At 31.8% G+C, this 20,428-nt stretch overlaps 4 protein-coding genes across 4 annotated transcripts in view; 1 reads left to right on the top strand and 3 right to left on the bottom strand.

Annotated features, from left to right (window-relative positions):
- Nucleotides 1-1,758, bottom strand: part of cindr (CIN85 and CD2AP related) — a 34,243-nt gene extending 32,485 nt beyond the window's left edge. The window contains exons 1-2 of the mRNA XM_090106674.1: nt 1,608-1,758; nt 351-534 (exon numbers count right to left, since the gene is read on the bottom strand). Of these exons, the coding sequence (XP_089962800.1) occupies nt 351-534; nt 1,608-1,632 (209 nt within the window). The 5' untranslated portion in view covers nt 1,633-1,758. The remainder of the gene's footprint in view (nt 1-350; nt 535-1,607) is intronic.
- Nucleotides 1,759-2,455: 697 nt separating this feature from the next.
- On the bottom strand, nt 2,456-3,650 carry LOC149905437 (NADH dehydrogenase [ubiquinone] 1 beta subcomplex subunit 2, mitochondrial-like). The gene is made up of 3 exons (XM_090106494.1): nt 3,446-3,650; nt 3,160-3,286; nt 2,456-2,596 (listed from the first exon to the last, which is right to left on the bottom strand). Exons 1-3 carry the CDS (start codon nt 3,538-3,540, stop codon nt 2,510-2,512), a joined length of 309 nt encoding a protein of 102 aa, XP_089962620.1. The 5' UTR covers nt 3,541-3,650; the 3' UTR covers nt 2,456-2,509.
- Nucleotides 3,651-4,436: 786 nt separating this feature from the next.
- Nucleotides 4,437-5,893, bottom strand: LOC149905438 (complex III assembly factor LYRM7). Its single transcript, XM_090106685.1, has 4 exons — nt 5,743-5,893; nt 5,523-5,666; nt 5,114-5,195; nt 4,437-4,677 (listed from the first exon to the last, which is right to left on the bottom strand). Exons 1-4 carry the CDS (start codon nt 5,761-5,763, stop codon nt 4,553-4,555), a joined length of 372 nt encoding a protein of 123 aa, XP_089962811.1. The 5' UTR covers nt 5,764-5,893; the 3' UTR covers nt 4,437-4,552.
- A 339-nt stretch (nt 5,894-6,232) lies between these two features.
- Nucleotides 6,233-20,428, top strand: part of drpr (multiple EGF like domains draper) — a 44,561-nt gene continuing 30,365 nt past the window's right edge. Inside the window, exon 1 of the mRNA XM_090106754.1 lies at nt 6,233-6,533. The gene's annotated coding sequence lies outside the window, so the exon portion shown is untranslated. The remainder of the gene's footprint in view (nt 6,534-20,428) is intronic.

Genomic DNA, 20,428 nt, shown 5'->3' on the forward strand with positions numbered 1-20,428 from the left:
TTATTTAAATTGGAAGTTAGATTATAAATTTAATCATTCTTTAGATTTAGTTGTAATTTTGACGCATAACACATTTATTACATAGAATAAGTGAATATGACTTGTATGTGTATGTTTTATATTATTATTACATGTATTACATATTTATTTATATGTGTAGAATGAAAAACACAATTGAATTTAACTTAAGTATAGATTCAGTACTTAAATGATAAAGTGTATTATACTACTACTGTATTATACTAAAATAAAATACTTTTAAATGACTTAAGTAATTTTTAAGTATCTTAAACTAAACAAACAAACAAAAAATCCAGTCTTTCCTCTATAATAATAGTTATAATACACACCTTGTATTAGCGCTGTCTTGCAACACAGTAACAAAGTTGTCCGGGAACATGCCCCTGCGTCCCCTGAGCTCGCCTCGCCACCAGCCTCCCGGCAGACGCTCTATGTCCTTCAATATTTCACCAGGTCTGATCGTCAGCTCGTCGGGCTCCGATGCATCGTAAGCATAGTTTACCACACAGGACACTGTTGTGGGAATATATTTGTTTTTAGTTGTATTGTATTTGCTAATATTGCTCATTTAATTAATAATGTTACAAACAACAATTATAGATAATTATTCAAAAATCAACTAATGTGTTAAGTATATGTGTATGTTGGTAAGAAATGAAAATATCTATATAAAGATAAACATTTTTTATCAAATTACTTTCACAAAATAACAGCTAGTGAATTTCAATTCAAATTGCTTATCACTACATAGTATAAAACAATCGCTTTCTCTGTCACTATGTCCCTTTGTACGCTTAAATCTTTAAAACTATAGTTATTATAAGCTCTATTTATTTAGTTCTTCTCTGATAAATAGGAAATAGTAAGAATCTATTTTATACAACTAACATAAGCTGTTTGCCTTTAAACATATAACTATTACTAAATGTATGGTATGCATTCAATAATCTTGACTTTAAAAGTAAATGTTATAACTTTATAAGATATAGATAAGATTTTTTTTATCTACATTCTTGCAAATATCAATTTACATTTATGGATATTTTTATCTCATTTACACCAATAATTATTTACTTACATTACACTTTTACAATTAAACCTTAATATTCTTTATTGATTGAATTTTTCACACTATAATTTACAGTCAAAACAACAAATTCATTATGAATTAGTGTCAATTGCATTGACTGAAAGGAAGAATAAAAGCAATGAAGCTAATTCATTGAATATGTGATGTAAGTACCACAAACTCATGTGTTTTGTTTATTAACATGCACATGACATCACAGTCCCAGAAAGTGACTCATACACTTGGCAATATTCAAGGCAAATATTATAACATGTTTACTAGGTATATACGAAATACTATCGCCATAAAAGTACTTTACAATATGACAACGCTATATTCTTACAGAATTCCTAATATGCGAGTAAAATTTATTTCAGAAAAACATACGTTAAACCATGTAAAGAATTGTAGGTCTTAGTATATTTTACAGGTGTCCTACGTCGGCCTAAATAATGTCATAAGGTACAGTTATTCATACACAAACAACATAGGCTTAGTAGGTCCATTGTTAACTAACCTTTTTGATTTGCATTCGTCTCCATTTCACTTATTTAACAGGTACAACCTCACATTATCACAACATTTTCACTTACACGACGTTTATGTACAATTTGAGAATAAAACAACAATTCATAATACTGTGTCGTACGAAAAAAATCTCTATCACGATTCACATTTCACGTCAGAATGAAGTTGAAAATGGGGAAATAGTGTTGCTATTTTAGAGAAATTCAACAGAGTTTGAAAATTAATATCAGTGTTGCAAGTTGCAACACAGATAAAGCCAGAAGCACAGATTAATAAATATTTACTGCATAACAAGAAGGACCAAAGTTGGGAATAAAAAATTCTTCTCATTTTGGAAAAAGGACACATTAAAAATATTTAATCTAATTAAAATTAATACAATTTTTAACTAAGGCACATGTAGAACATGGAAGGTTCGATAAACGCGAGGGTCACCACACAGCTATGCTCGCGGCAAGGCAAAATATTACATTATTTATATAAATTGATCTGCCAGCTGCCTTTGTTTGAGCAATCTGCAATCATTTCATCATCATGTGCAAAATATGCCTTTTGTAAATTTCAGGAATGGAAGAAAAACTTATTCATATGAACCTATTTAAATTTAATCAGGTCTTCGAATTTTAATTCACGATAACCACCACCCATAATATACATTTTCTTTTCTATTGCATTTCTTGCTAGGAAAGTATATTATACATATTATTAAAGTAGACATAAATTGGTTTAGTTCTATGGGTAAAAAACAGGTTCAGTAATAATTGCTTGGTATTAAAAAGTTTGATCTACTTATTATACAATACTTTAAAAATGACACGATAGTAACAAAAACCAACATTTCAACTAACAAATTTTATTAAATATACATTCACATTATTAATTGTTCTAAATTTATTTCTTCAGAGGTCCAGCAGAGTCGTCAGGAATACCCAATTCCTCATTGGTCCATGTGCTTGGGTCTACATATGGCCATTCACCCTGCAACGGGAAGTTAAAATATTTAAAAATATATAAGTCATTTTAACTTTTTAAGTTTATTTTCATAAGAGATATGAAAGGAGGTATAAGTAATTATACAGTATGATTCAAACCTATTGGCGGCTTCGAAAATAATACAATCATATGAAACAATTATAGGTATTAGCGGGATATTAAGAAACCTGTGTGCACACCCGCTCTCGCACCTGTACCTAACTTAAGTTTGAATCAAACCGCCATTAAGTTTGAATCAAACTGTACCTCCTAAATATCACAAAAATAAACAATAAAACCACTCCATTGCAATGCACAAGAAACTAAACACACTCTTCAACCAAAAATCATACAAATCAGTTCAGCTTGGGCTGAAGTTATAATTAGTGTGACTTTAATTTTTTAATATATGTATACAAGTTACTTTTTTAATATGTTTAAAACTTAATTATGAATAGGCAAGGCAATAATAGCTAATACTTAACTGTTCTCAAGAGAGAAATTTATATAATTGAATTGAATTTATTATTTATTTTGTTAGAGTATAGGCTGGCAGGCAATATACATACATAGATGTGTTCAGGCTCGGTTGCAATGTGATACAAGATCCAATACCAGCAGAGTCCTCCCACGCCTTGAGCGAGCATTACTTCCCTTTTGGATGGCATTGGCGGGGGCACTCGGTACGCCCATGTTCTAAATAAATGTGATTATTATCTTAACAAATAATCAGGTTAACAAAGCTATATCAAACACTACTTCGTCGAAGTATACATCATTCCCAGTTTAAATATGCATTCCAATTGATTTTAATAAACATGTATCAATAACCAATGACATAACACCCATACATACCCTCCATGTCCGTTCCTTACTTGCTGAGCTTTCTCAGCAGCATTTTTTAATGTGCGCAATAATAGAGCTCGTTTTAATAGAGGTCGGCTCAACATTTTGTGGTGAGGCTATTTAGATTTAACTTTATTACGTTAAATCCAATGAAAAATGTTGAAAATGACAATTTTATTGAAAAAAATAGTATTTTTGACAATTTTTATTTGACAACTTTGACAACCTCGAATTTTGATGTCAATGTTGACAGCGACCATAGATATTTTTTTTATTTTATTACAGAGCGGAATATCTTTTCTTCTTTAAATAAAAATGAATCAATATTTCCCTTGGTCACGGCATGACACGTAAACGGGTGGACCGATTTCGATAATTCTTCTTTTTATAATATTCCTTGAAGTACGACGATGGTTCTTATGGAAAGAAAACATAAACATATACCACGGGTGAAGCCGGGGCGGACCGCTAGTATATAGTTTATGAATATTGAAGTTTCGTGAAAGACCCGAAAAACATTTTAAAAATTAAAATAGGTAGGGATCGACGATCATCGATCGATAGTATAGATCTAACATTTACTTAATTCAAAATAATTATTTTATGTTTCCCATAGTATGCAGTATGCTATTGTATTATGCACATATTATGAGTTAGCCTAGCCTAGCCTTGGTTCTAGCTTATGTCAGTCGACAGTCTACATGACTGAGATCAGTATTAGGGTTCCATACCCAAAATGTAAAACGTCTCCAGGCTTTATCTCACAATCAGTGATAGCTAGAAATTATATATTGTTGGCTAGAATGCTGAAATTTTCACAAATGATGTATTTCCGTTGCTGCTATAACAACAAATACTAAAAATGAAATATTAAGGGGGGACCCCATACAATAAACTCTCATAAATTATGGTAGTAAGGAACCCTTCGTGCGCGAATCCGACTCGCATTTGGCAAGTTTTTTTTATTGACCAAGTAAATCGGTAAATAAAAATGCCCAAATTGTAATCCTAAGCTAGTATTAAAATTTATAATTTATTTTTAATTAATAAATAATCCATAAATATCTATCTATGATCTAATCTACATAAAAATAAAAAAATCATATAAAATTATTTTCATTGCTTCTTAGAAGCTTGATCTTGACAACAAGGTTGATTTCTTCTAGGTCTCTTTGGTATATCTGCATTTTCATCAAAAGGAACATTATCTAACTTGACCGTTTCTTCAGTGATTCTTGCCTCTGTAAAATTTAAAGTTATATTAGTATTAATTAGTGTACCATTCAATTGTAAAAACATAATTATTAAAGTGACCTTATTGTATGTAAACAATGTAATATACAGAAACTAATAAATAATTGTTTTATTTCTTTCCAAACTGTAAAGGTTGCCCTTTGCTTATAGTTATTTTAAATGTATTATATACTTTTTCATGTTTATGTTTCTATAGCAAAGATTTTCATTCATTCATTCATTCACTCAATGAAGAAATATTTATTTCAATGATTATATAGTACATATTTTATATTGAATAAAACATTATGTAGTTCCGCTTAACCAGCTTTCCATTTTTAAGTACTTATATAAAGATTTCTAAAGGAATAATAATAAATGACCCACAAGTTTATTATATTGTATCTTAAGTAAATAGGAAATAAAAAGTAACAATAGTCTCACCGAAAACTCCCGGTTTTACTTCTCGAGCTTGTATTACTTGTGTTCTGAGCTCTGTTTCTACATCTTCTGCGTATTTGATCATCTGTAACAAACATAATATTATTATGTAAGAGTGAAATATACTAGAATATGTCATTACAGGTTTTTATAGAAATCTAATGAACTTAGTGTTCCCTAATGTTTCTAAACAGGACCTATATTAAGATATAATCTGTTTATTCATTAAATATGAAATAAATGCATAGTTATAAAATAAATTGTTAAGTAAAGTAAAATTACACTGGACTTATACAACAGAGTAAGTCCGCTGCGATTTTACTCCAGTTGAGTGGCCTATCTTCCAAGATTTGCAAGCTGTATATTAGCTGTAGTAATAAGCCTTGTCGTCGCTACACTACATTAATCTTACCGCTTGTATAGCATCACTATCCTGCACAGCCTTATTCTTTTTGTACTCTTCATTTATTTTAAGTCTTGCGGCATTAAGAGCACGAATATCTCCCTCGAACACCTTCAAACGTGTGCGATGCAGCTTTTTAAAGTTTTGCAACACCTTAAAATAAAATAAATTTAGATAATAATAGGGAAATCTTAACCACTTTATGGCTGAGTTACAATATTACACATACAGCTCTCCTCAGGTTGTCCATCACGTAAAACGGTATTAATAACAATTATCTTAAAACAAAGCTGATTTTATAATACGCATGTATTTTCTAAATATAAAATTATTTACATAAATTTATAAATAATATTTTCAAAACCGATTTTGACATGACATGAGAGTTGTCAGTTGAGACATCTATGGAAATTGACTTTGAAGTTTGACATTTGATAAGTTGCAAATTGCAATAAAAATACCAAAGATAATTTATTTTTTATTGTTGTAACTTGGAACATGCTCATTCTCAAAATCCCAATTCATTAATTAATTGCTAATTACTTTAATGCCTTCAAATGATAACGAGTAATATACAGTACCATCGGAGCATACAGAGTATTACTCATTTGTGTGCAGTTTCATTATCTTTGATGCCAAATGACGGATAGAAATGACGGATGACGGAATTCGGAATGTTGAATGAAGGTTGAATGCGTAGTTGAATGGTTTATGGTTCTGACTTCTGAAGTTTGTTTTGTAGCTTGCGTCAAGTCGCGAGTAGCGTTGCTATAAAGCTGTGTAAATAATAATTATTAATTTCGGTCATTGTGAAATAATAAATTTACTAAATTGGTAATAAAAAACTTTGTTCCGATTGAATATACTTGAGTGCGGTGTAATTTGTATTGTAGTGTCTGTAAAAGAAGTGTGCTACTTTTTGTGAATGTTATTTGTTGACCTACAAGTTCTGTATGATTCCTATGCGACTAGTGAATCACTGTGGATCTTAAAAACATACAACTGATTGATTATTTCCGGGTAAGTCATTATTTTTACATAAAAAAAAGTTGTCACAGTCATGGCAAAGTAGAAAATTAAAAAGATTAATAATTGAAATGTTTGAGTGATTATTATACATAATATTACTTGTTTACTTCAAATTTTCAAATGTTCTCGTTTAAACGGGGCAAAATGTCCTTTAAACATTAATTAATGGAGCAAAATATAATTAACTATGTAAATAAGTATGTATCTAGGCCAATATACATATTCTAAGTAAGGCTAATCAATGAAGCAAATATAAATACTAGTTATCCATTACTTATTCGTGTCTACATTGTTTTTAAGAGATTTTAAACACTTCAAATCTGTTAAAACATGCATGCAAAACACAATTTTATAAGTCGTCAAATAAAACATAAAAAAACTAATATGAAGATATAAGACGATAACTATTGTTTATAATATTTAGTGAAACTAATATAGATGTTGTATGGGCATGGTTATCTTCTGGATGATATGTAAAAGTTTGTTTAAATATTCATAATTAGTAAATGTATTGCACATTGCATTTTTTAACAAGATACTCATATTGTAACAATCATATAATATTACAAAGGGGAACTGATTTAGTTTTACATGTGATATAAGTTTACGTTAGTGACAACCAATACAAAATCTAAATAGCATACTTATATACATACATAAAAATGCATGCAAAATAGACATTACCGTACTTGAATAAAAACATTAAAATTATAGAGGCTGAATAAAGCTATAACCATATTAATCGTTTATGTATTTGCAATGGTAAATAATGTTTTATTGGAATTTGACAAAATATGTTCTTTGGGAAAAGTTGTTCAGTTTTATGGGCTCATTACAAGTATTATGAGGATTAAGTTGATCTTTAATGAAATGTGTTATACCTCTCTCATCATCATTTCTTGTCCTGAAATATGAAAAAAAAAGACAATTATATCATACACAGTACAGTACAGATAATACATAAATGAGTCATTCTACAACATATGTTGCAAAAAAAAATAAACATTTGATAATTAAGTATATGCTGAATAAAAAATTAAAATAAAATGAGAGTAAATTATAGCTGCTTGAATCTTCATTATCTTACTTTATGAAAATATGTGAAAACAATTATCATAGAAACAATTAGATTAATAGGTCACTGCAAATGAGTCATACAAAGACATAAGTTGCTAAAATCACTAGAACATGTGTTATTGTATTTCTAATTTGAAACACTTCTATGGAATATGAGTAATATATGACCACATGTGGTGGCCAGAATTGTTTCCTTATGGTGTTTAAGGTGATTTAAAATTTTGCTAGAAATGAGGCCCCCGCTAAGATATTTATTATAAACTGAATTTTATTCTATTAATACATAGTAGCAATGTGCCAATGTGAAAGTTAATTCACTAAATTTCTTTTAATCAATTAGGTAATACAAAACTTTTACATTCTTAATTGTTTGTAAGTTTTGGAGTTTAAACAAAAAGTTTTTTTATTGTTATGTACATATATTAATCTAATGAATATCTTATCTTTAACATAATTACTTTTCTTTTGACCCACTTTAAATAGAAATACATAATTCAAACTTTGTATACACTTATCAAGGATAGGTGACAATCATAGAGATAGTATGTACTACACGTCTGTGCTGTTAGTCTATGAAAAATGGCGCGAAACGCAGAACGCGTGGTGATTTTTCGCAAAATGATAACAATATTAGTAAAATGCATGACTTACTCATAATAAGGAAACTTACTGGTGAAAAGTCACTCTTCGGGCTTTGTTTGTATTATAGGAACTGTTAAAACAATATCTTAGCACGCACGAAGGCATTTTGAACAGAGCAATAACACGTGTTGACGCGGCAAGCGGGGTGCACAGTCCGGCACAGACTAAATGAGACTTGTGACTTTTGCCTCTAGCTCGTGTTAAAGAGAGTGTAGTAGCGATCGCCTCTCTAGTACGTAGTACATATTATCTCGATGGTGACAATACAATAATTTCATTGGTTTTTAAAGCATGACTTTTTTGTTTTTTTTTTGAAGTGAAACTTCTTTAGGCTCATTGAGAGTAAAACTTCAAGGTCGTATCATGGCAATACCGTTATGTCATGGATAAAGGTGAGGATTTTGGTCTTCTGGATCTTTAAATCTTGCCAAGAAGTTTCACTTCTGACATGTCACACTGCGCTCTTTTTTTAATTACATTTATTCAAGATAAGATAACAAGTAAACAAAAATTTTCATATTAAGCAGTTAAGTAGTTAGTTACTAGTGAAACCTAAAAGTGAGCTTGTTTAAAAGTTATGCTCTATTGTTTTCTGATAAGGCGTACATGAAATGATGATGTAATGTTTGTAAATATTTTGGATGAGTCTGTTGAAAACATTGGAACATATAGATAATTAGATTATGGTTACAATGCTTGATCTCATGCTGATTATTTGTCTTTTCCTATTGGACAAGAGTGATAGAAAAGGAAGTAGTACACATTTATATCTATCCCACTCCTACTAATATTATAAATGCGAAAGTTTGTGAGGATTGATGTGTATGTTTGTTACTCTTTCACGCAAATACTACTGAACCGATTACAATGAAATTTAGCACACATATAGAGGATAACTTGGATTAACACTTAGGATAGATTTTATCCCGGAAATCCCATGGCAACAGGCACTATACGGGTTTTTCTTTGAAAACACAGGCGAAGCCGCGGGCTGACTCGCCCAACATTAATCTATCTTGTAAAAAAATGTTAAAGCCATTTGTGAAATTATGACACTGTGGTACCAAGTTTTATGCATAAGATTATAAAGTATAAGAATTTGTTTGTTTGTTTTGTTGAACAGAATCATATCAGGAACTGCATCTTTAAAAAATTATATAAGTTTTTTACCGGCCTTACTTACAACTCTTAATTCAAATTATAAATCTAACAGCATGAGTTGGGCTTTCCATTGCTTGGGCATTTAATTTAATCTTCATTTCAAGTGCAAGTTCCATAATATGATATACTGCCGTTGTTACGCCCACGTCCACGCGTCCACAGGCTCATGACGTGTTTGAATGAGCTAAAATACTATGGATAAGACTAGCTTTCCACCCGCGGCTTCACCCGCGTTTTCAAAGAAAAACCCGCATAGTTCCCGTTCCCGTGGGATTTCCGGGATAAAACCTATCCTATGTGTTATTCTGATGTATAAGCTATATTGTGGTAAAGTTTCATTCAAATCCATTCAGTAGTTTTTACGTGAAAGAGTAACAAACATCTATACATACAAACTTTCGCCTTTATAATAGTAGTAGGATAATAACTAATGTAATCTTTGTGAAACGTAACTTGTATCTTTTGAGAAGACCCCAATGGTTGGATGGAATTTGTAGATTTTTTTGTTTGTGGTTCGAGAAAAAGTGCGAGTGGTGCTTTACGAGCTTGCAGAAGCTATGTTTGCTGAATTTGCTTGTTTTCTAGATTTCTTTTAAAATATAAAATGGATATAAAATCATTTGGACAGTAGCAGTATGTAAAATTACTAAAATCTTCAATTCAATTTTTTCGAAGGGTACTAAAATCTTAGCATCTGATAGTTACTGACTTAGGATGATGATATTTGACATAAAAATAAGTGGCTATGTAGGTATAGTTATACATTGTACAGTGTACTGTACCTATACCTAATTAATGAGATACGAGATACGAGAGTATTAAATTTCCAAGCTTATTATCATTTGTGTATCAAATTTCATATAAAATTCTGTATAAAATCATCTCATTGATATCAACAATGTGGTCAATGTAAATTTCTTTTTTTCCCGGTAATTGAACGTTTATCGTCATAACATCCGGGATGGCCGCCTGTCGGTTTCACGCGCATTGTCTGCGCCATTTTTATTTCACCAATTTACTGATTTAGCTGTTCACATTGATGTGAGAAAGTATTGAGATTAAGTCCAGAGCAGATCTTTTTTAGTGTCAATTGAAGTGAAGATGCGAAATTTTATTTATGGTTATTAAGTAATGAAATGAATCAATTCTTAAGGAGCTTGGTATTACCAAAAGACTGTCCTCCACCTGCTTGCGACGAATTTTAGAATTCTTCGGTCATGTTGCAAGAAAGAGGGGAGACAACCTGGAGAAAGTTCTTCTCACTGGCAAGGTAGAAGGAAAAAAGCCCCGAGGCCGCAGTCCAATGCGCTGGTCGGACCAAATTAAAACGACCGTAGAAACTAGCGTGCCTGAAGCTATCCACATCGCAGAAGATCGAGACAAATGGCGTAAAATAACTATGAAATCACAACTCCAAAATGATCACGACCCTCAGCAGTGAGGATTTCGACTTAAGGAGCCTCCTTCATTACTTCCTCAAGTAATGAACATCTTTCTTTTTATGGCTCTACCAATACAGGTTTCGACAATGACTATTTAATAAATCTTCAATGTTCAGATATTTAAATACTGTCCGATACAAATTTGCGATATAAAATAGTGTCTAGTTTCAGTATAGCTTTCGTTAACGTGATGATCGCATAAAAACTATCCTCTACCATTCCGGTTGTTATCAATTTCATTGCTACTCGGCTTGTTGGAAGTAACATTGTTTTTACACCAAACAAACAAGACTTTATTATAATATTAGTATGGATACTATGGGAGATGACTATCTGGTGTTTTAAAATAATAACAAACTTTTTTCTGCTCACAAATCACACATACACATCCAAACAACTCATATTAGATATAAATCTTTAAAAAATATGCTAATCAAATATGTACTACCATTGTTAAAGTAAATAAGCAAAAACGTATAAAAACAATGACCAAATAGCTGGCATTCATCAATCATCCCACGCATGAAAATAGCTTCGCCAATTTGCGATTACAAACATATGTTATAAGTTTATAACTGCGATAGAAATAGGATCTTGTTTCATTTGGAGATGAGGTAATAAAGAAAGAAACAAATTATTTGATGGTAATAAAAAGTGACGTACAAACTATGTACATGGATTGATAAGAAGGGCCATCCTACTTCCTACGAATCCTACTACCTATACGTAATATTGTAAACGCAATAATTTGTAATGTATAGATGTATGTTTGTTACTCTCTCCCGCGAAACCCACTCAACGGATTGAGATGGTACTTGGCAGTGTTGTAGCTTTATGTACCGGGATAACACACAATTTATAAGCTCTGAAAACCGCGCGGTACAGCAGCAGTATGTCATTAGAAATTGCGTATAAGAACCCTAGATTTGAAGTCAGTTACTCATTGTCGCAAGGTATTGGTTTATAAAACAAGGAACGGAGTAAGCGTTGAATGTTTGTCTCTTTATGAATCTCTTTGTAAATGTTTGTTCGTCGACATATCCGCGCGGTGACCCGTTTTAGCGGTTTAACTGAACCCCGGTTCAATTGTTTCATTGCCGCGCTACGGTCGGTGTTTTGATAATATTTTGCATTGTGATTTCACGGTAGTTCCACAGTAGTTCGGCTTACCGCTTATCGAGTTGTTTTGTTAGGGAGATTGTGTATGTTTGTTAGGGGCATTTGAATGAATGGAAAGAGTTATTAGAAATTTATTTAGAACGGACCTAACTACTTGGCCCATAACTGACTTACTAAATCTAAGATATTATGGAGGTTGATTTAAATACTATCAAGTCGCGGAGTATCCCAATTCTATAGAACCATTAATTATTTTTGTATGTCACATTAGAAAAGTTAATTTATGTAGGTACCACTAGAGGTCCGCCCCGGCTTCGCCCGTGGTACATATTTCGCAATAAAAGGTAGCCTTTGTCCTTTCTCGGGTATCAAAATATCTCCATACCAAATTTCATGCAAATTGGTTCAGTAGTTTAGGCGTGATTGAGTAACAGACAGACAGATAGAGTTACTTTCGCATTTATAATATTAGTATGGATTAGGTATTTGCGAGCCCGAGGCTGGAATAAAATTAAGATACAATAGGATTGAAATTTGAAACCTCTCTTATAAATACATAATCCAATATTATTTGACTGTAACAAACTGCGGTTCACTGAGGTGAAACACAAACAGTTAATACCTACGGCCAGAACAAGGTCGGTCATGTGTAAAAATCGCACTTGACCGGTGTTAAGCCCCCCCTTGACTCGCTTGACTCGCAAAAGGATGCGCATTGTCACCACTTTTTTGTAAAATAATATCGAGCAAAGTATCTCTTTAATGTCATAGAGGGTTTTGCTTTCATTTTTATTTTTTGTAACATGTTTTATCCATAATTACTAATGATTACTCATACAAAAATAAGTAAATTGTAAAATCTAAATTCTGGTAGACATAAAAAACACACCTCTTATCCTTATTTAAATAGATTGTTTTGTACTGGAATAGTAATGATTACAAAATATTATTCAATGCATTAGGCACTAGTTTAAATTACTTAACCCAGAAAAGATTAATTGTTATTGCATGTTTTGGCAACTACTTATAGCCGAAGTTCTAATTCACAGAGCGCTATACCGTCACACTTGCCTATTAAACCTAAGTGGGCTTGATTAGTTATAAACATATTTGTGTTTCGTACTATAATAAACTCGCTATATTTGCGTTGAGATCTAAAAATAGCTGTAAATAATTATTCTATTGTCTAGTCGTTATCCGAAAAGTTTCAGCCTGCGATTTTCATTATAAAAAAATCAAGAAGTTTTTTTTCTCGCACATAATATTGTACTCGTATTTGCCACTAATACAATCGATCAATACTCAGAAGAAACTGACGTACATAAAGTTCGATGACATGACTTGATCTCTAGACTCTAGAGTCTAGAGTATAGCAAACGCTTTGAAATGCGTGTGCGCAGGATGGATTGGAGCCTTATAAAAAGAGACATTGGCTTTATTTCTTCATGTTGTATAATATAGTACTTCTAATTTGCGTTCAGAAATGACGTGGTGTGAGTACATTTATTTTACAAAGTTTTTTATATAAGTACTACTTATAGGTAATTGTAATAAAAGCTGAAGATCACATAAAACCACAAATAAATGGCAAGGAATGTGGCTCAATCACAATCCAGCAATCAATGCACATCTTGCAAATAGAAACATATTTTTAGTACAATCCACTCGGCAGTTTTCAAGTGAGTAATCAATAGAATGCATCATGGTCTTTATTTGCAAAGAAATAAGAGCTGAAGTCCTTTCAAACACATTGATTTGAGATTTAATTACCAGCCTGTTGGTTAGTAATAGTACTATTATCCTGTGGCGTAAAATGCAATCTGTTATTAGGTTGTTTTATCTTTGGAAACTGGTTCGCTTTAGTGCTAAACTTCCGTATGGTATTTTTATGGAATGCATCAGGGCTGTTGCTCCTAAGTGTTTAAATATAAATTAAAACAATACGATTTACTATAATTTCGTTTTATTACTGTCGAGTATCCACTACTCTCATATATTTTAGAAAAGTTTAAACATACTTACTTGTAAATAAAGTTCTCTTCATTACTTATCAATTATCATTTATCATCTTCAAAAAGGTTTTTTCCATTCAACTGGCTATCAATAGACGCATATGTTTTATTTGCAAAAGTAATAGAGACATTTAGTTCTGACGATTAGCAATTGCTACAATTACTTTAATAAGCGGACGTAACTCGCTCCTAGTGGAATATATTATGTTCATGGGTACATTATTTTATGCACATAATATTATGTATAATGTGTATGTTAGTAATCTCTTAAAATATGTTAGTCTTCTAAGGCTATTCTAAGAATTTGTATGACCGACATGTCCTTGTTCCGTTTATGGTATACTTCACGTAATATAACTAATAGTAATATTGTAAAGTATTATAAATGTTCATCAATGAATCGATGATTCTTTGAAGAAAAAAAAAAACAAATTACCCTTCTTCTAATTTGATTCAGTTGTAAATTAGTTGTGTGAAGTTAGGGTTTGTAGGTAAGGTTCTAGAATTCGGACCAATTTTTTTAGTCAATCCACTTACAATATAATATAATTAACCTATTTATTGTAATGTTTTTGCGGAAGAGTATATCTTCATTCATTAACTAGTTCGGTAATACGTTTTCAGACTAAAACTTGAGGAAGTCACGTTCGTAATTCTGCGATTTTGTGATACATCATACATATCGTTATTATTTAAATATTTTCACGTACCTACATAAAAAAGTGTATTTCAAAACAATTATCATATAGAGACTTCGCGTTTTGTACTAATAAGTATTTTTAAATATTTGCATAGGTAGTTAGATAGAAAAATTGCAATCGATGATGTTTTATCTGCGTAAATAAAGGTGTCTTATTTCTTGAACTTATCGAGTTATTGGTGTCAATGAACGGACTTAATTATAATTATCAATATTTGCTCGGTACTAATTAAGTATCGATTAATTTTAATAAGAAGTCAAAGCTAAATAAACAGTATTATCTAAGACTAGCTGCGTTCCGCGGTTTCACCCGGGTGGTTCGCTCCTGTTGGTCTTAGCGCGACTGTGATGATATAATATAGCCTTGCAGGTAAAACCGCAGGGTACAGCTAGTAAACTAGTATGACAAATAGGCATAACATAAACGGCTTGGAATGAATCAAAACAAATATTATTATTTATACATGCATACGGTGCAAATTCCTTGATTTGATTTCAATTGTTAATCATAAACATAATTAATGCATTGATGCACAAACATGACCTCGTCGCAATTTTATTTTGTCACTCACTTTCCCCTATAGGTACGAATTTTAAATAGATTTTTGATTTTATACTATCTGTGCCTGCTTTTGCCTTCGATTTCATTCGCGGAAGCACCCGCGGGCAAAAGCGAGAAAGTATTTCTATAGCTTATGTGTTATTCATATACATAAACTACATCACTGCCAAGTATGTACCATCAAAATCCTTTTAGTGTTTTTCGCGTGAAAGAGTGACAAACATTCATCCATCCATACTTCTAAACTTCCGCCGTCCGCGATTATAATATTCGTATGATTACAATTTTTAAAAGGCATATTAGATCACAATCAATCATGATCTTCATAAATCCCTATTGAGTTAAAAATTTATTTTCATTTGTATTAATACTACAAACTACAAACTACAAACAGTATTATTATTGTTTACCTAATTTTGCTTTGGAAAGATGTAAGTGAGAACAGTTATTGCAAGATATGAAAATAGTTTTCGATGGACTTTGCTCTTGGTTTGTGTTATGTTGTTGTTCACTATACGGGTAAATTATAATTTATACTATACTAGTGGCCCGCCCCGGCTTCGCCCGTGGTACATATTTCGCAATAAAAGGTAGCCTATGTCCTTTCTCGGGTATCAAAATATCTCAATACCAAATTTCATTCAAATTGGTTCAGTAGTTTAGGCGTGATTGAGTAACAGACAGACAGATAGAGTTACTTTCGCATTTATAATATTAGTATGGATTAAAAAACTATATTAAAGAAACATTTTTTTTTAACTAAAGAGATGTTTTGGTAAATTTGATTTCTCTCTGATTAATTCGTTGGAATTACGATTATTAGTTAGTGTGCCGATTTACCGTTTGTACCGTTAAGGTTGATGTTCCGACCGTCCCTCCATACATTTTTGATTACCTCTAAACACTTAACACAGACACTATTTCTTTAAAACTAATCATTTTATCACTTCTCTATAATGAAATGTGTGCGCGTTCGACCTTTTTAATCAATAATTTACAATATTTACTTAGAAAAACAACAGTAAAATACCGGAAAAATTTGACACTTCTACAGTAGTGTGCGTGACTTTTGCCAAGCGAAACACGACATAAAGCACGACATCTAGCGCATAGACTATATACTTATTACAGATCTAGCGCGTCAATGTCTAAACGAAAGGCGATGTTTAGACATTGACGCGCTAGATGTCGTGCATTCGCGTTCGTTATCTTATGCATAATGAGCATAATTCTAATAAATCAAAGTTCTGTGTAAAAATTGAGTAATTTCATTTCCAATCGTTCAAAGAAAATAACAATAAAATAAAATAAAACTAATGACCTTAGAAACTATGTTTTTTTTTATTTATTACTCATTATTGTTCGTCCGTCGTAGGTCTGTAAACTGTATTGTACACTGAAGGTAAATGGTACTGTAGGTACTTTAGTTCGGCGTCGTCGCTCGTCGGCTTGATATAAAATTACATTCTTGATTTCATTGACACGCGCTATGATTTGCGCGCGGAATTTCTTGTGTTGTGAATTTATTTTTGTATGCTATGCATTTTAATTGATTCAAATTGCAATGTTTCTCTAGTATGCATTTGAGACTATATTGTAAATTGTAATAATTGATCGTGGGTATAGTAATTAATTATTCTAATAACGCAATTAGTAATATATGTATTTTCGGTGGGATTCAAAACAAAAAATTGGCCCGTGATTTTTATGAAATTTCACCACATTGCAAATCACATCAATCATAGTTCATACACATGTATGACGAAAGTGATTAGTATTGTGGCTAACATTGACTCATCAGTTCATCACTGAAACCAGTGATAAATCAGTACCTATATCATATTGTGTTTGAATATTTTTAAACAATGATATAAGTATACAATTATTATAAATCGGTAAACTATCAAAGTAATCACAAACTTGCAAACATTGGTAAAATGTCCAGTAGTTTATGAGCCTATTCATTACAATCAAACAAACAAACAAAGTTTTCCTCTTTATAATATTAGTGTAGACAAACACTATGAATACGATCACGAATGCAAATTCGGGGATTTTCTAATTATTGCTAAATAATAATTGAATTCTTTTTGAAATACTCTATAATTTTTAGTGTATAAATAGACATTTATAATGTGGTGCTCATTTTTTTTGTACTGCTAACGCTATTGTAGGTACCTATTTTCGTTGTTTTATTTCAAGTGAACACGGCCATACAATTTTGTCACGAGCCGCCTATGATTGTAGGTACTTTTGTTAGGCTCCTTCGTCGTCCGCGTCGGCTCGAAAGTTCTTGATTTCATTGCATTGTCACGCGCTATGATTTGCGCGCGGATTTTCTTGTGTTGTGAATTTATTTTTGTATTATTATTATTTTTTATTTATTTTTTTATTTTATTGATTCAAATAAAATATTTCACTAGTATGCATTTGAGACTATATTGTATTATGTATAATTTATCGTAGGTATAGTTATTCTTATAACGCAGTTATATTTTCGGTGGGACAATTTGACCCGTGATTTTTCTGAAATATCACCACGTTGCAAATCACATCAATCATACACACGTATGACGAAAGTATAGTGGCTATAATTGACTCATCAGTTCATCACTGAAACCAGTGATAAATCAGTACATATATCATATTTTATTGTGTTTGAATATTTTTTAAACAACGATATATACAATATTATTATAAATCGGTAAACTACCAAAGTACTTCCGAATTTTCAGACAGACAAACAAGTAGTTTGAACACGCAGTTTTCTTATACTAGTAGCAAAAATCAAAACCATAATATTATGTTTCCCTACTATATTTTACTAAAAGTCGAGTGCGTCGAAATCGTAAATAATAATATGTTTTTCACCTTCCTGGTTATTTTCCCATAGTAAATAGTGTTTTAGGTTTGTTGTTGTAGGTAGGAATAATAATAATTATTCTTACATGTTGGTTATGAAATGTATATTGAAATAATTTACTTTTACAAATCATTAGTGATATAAGTTTTGAGTGAAAATGCTTGGATCAGCATAATATTATATGGTACTTCAAATACATGTTTTGATAAAAAAAACAATAGTGTAATAAAATAAAACTGCGTTTTATTGTAATCAATGTTGACAATTTTAAATTCCAAAATTATTGATCAATAAAATAGTTTACACCAACAAATATAACTTTTATTTTTATAACAATCGTTCATAATATAAACCGTAGCAGGTGGCGTTTTGAAGTTCTGTCTACTCATACAGAAAAATGGAAAACTTGTTTTTTTTGTAAACAATTTATTACTCATGTTGTTTGGCAACTCGAAGCGTGGTCGTCCGTCGTAGGTACTTTTGTTCGGCGTCGCGTCGTCGTCCGCGTCGGCTTGATATAAAACATTCTTGATTTCATTGACACGCGCTATGATTTGCGCGCGGAATTTCTTGTGTTGTGAATTTATTTTTGTATGCTATGCATTTTAATTGAATCAAATTGCAATATTTCTCTAGTATGCATTTGAGACTATATTGTAATAATTGATCGTGGGTAGGTATAGTAATTAATTATTCTAATAACGCAATTATATTTTCGGTGGGATTCAAAACAAAAAATTGGCCCGTGATTTTTATGAAATTTCACCACATTGCAAATTATATATTATACAATTACAATTACAATTATTATAAATCGGTAAACTATCAAAGTAATTACAAACTTGCAAAATATGCTTTTCCGAATTTTCAGACAGACACACAATTTTATTAGTTTGTTTTAGCAAAGTAGGTACCTATACCTATACGCTTACGTCGCGCGTCGCGTCGTCGAAAACGGTGTGCCCAGAAACAAACATACCTAATTCAGTTACAATCCTTTTTTTGTTCCGTAATTTATTGTATTTATTCTAATACGATTTTTTTTATTCGTCGGCCAGTTCTACTAGGTATAAAAAGATAAAATTGAAATATAATTATTGTAGCGACAGCCATATTATGTTACTATGTTTTCGTAAATATGTTTTTCACCTTCCTGGTTATTTTCACATAATCTTATCTTATATATAAAAATGAATCGCAAAATGTGTTGGTAAGCGCATAACTCGAGAACGGCTGAACCGATTTCGATCATTCTTTTTTTATTATATTCCTTGAAGTACGAGGATGGTTTTTATGTAGAGAAAACGTAAATATTATGTACCACGGGCGAAGCCGGGGCGGACCGCTAGTCTTATATATAAAAATGAATCGCAAAATGTGTTGGTAAGCGCATAACTCGAGAACGGCTGAACCGATTTCGATATTTCTTTTTTTATTATATTCCTTGAAGTACGAGGATGGTTATTATGTAGAGAAAACGTAAACATGTACCACGGGCGAAGCCGGGGCGGACCGCTAGTATATATATATAAATGAATCGCAAAATGTGTTGGTAAGCGCATAACTCGAGAACGGCTGAACCGATTTCGATAATTCTTTTTTTATTATATTCCTTGAAGTACGAGGATGGTTCTTATGTAGAGAAAACGTAAACATGTACCACGGGCGAAGCCGGGGCGGACCGCTAGTCTTATATATAAAAACCGGCCAAGTGCGAGTCGGGCTCGCGCACAAAGGGTTCCGTAGCAGCAAATATAATAAATTACAGTTAAATCAACCTATCTCAAAAACTATAAGAGATACTTTGATCAAACCAAAAATCGTTGAAAGAGTTAATTAGCATGCATCACCTCTATTTTTTTTAGAATTTTATACCCCGTAGTTATAAAAATAGAGGGGGGGGGACATACTTTTTACGACTTTGAGAGCTGATATCTCAAAAACCGTTCACTTTAAGAAAAATGTTTTTTAGAAAACTTTATATCATTTTAAAAGACCTTTCCATTGATACCCCACACGGGTATGTACATCGAAAAAAAAAATTTCATCCCTCAGTTACATGTATGGGGGGCCCCACCCCCAATTCTTTTTTTTACTATTTAGTGTCATATTTTTGTAGCGGTTCATACAACACATATTCCCATCAAATTTCATCACTGTAGTACTTATAGTTTCCGAGTAAATCGGCTGTGACAGACGGACAGACGGACAGACGGACAGACGGACATGACGAAACTATAAGGGTTCCGTTTTTGCCATTTTGGCTACGGAACCCTAAAAATGAATCGCAAAATGTGTTGGTAAGCGC

The sequence above is a fragment of the Colias eurytheme genome, chromosome 10 (assembly GCF_061535395.1).
Source record: "Colias eurytheme isolate Ceu_HAF_F1 chromosome 10, ilColEury1 Martin Lab GWU primary, whole genome shotgun sequence".
NCBI lineage: Eukaryota > Metazoa > Arthropoda > Insecta > Lepidoptera > Pieridae > Colias > Colias eurytheme.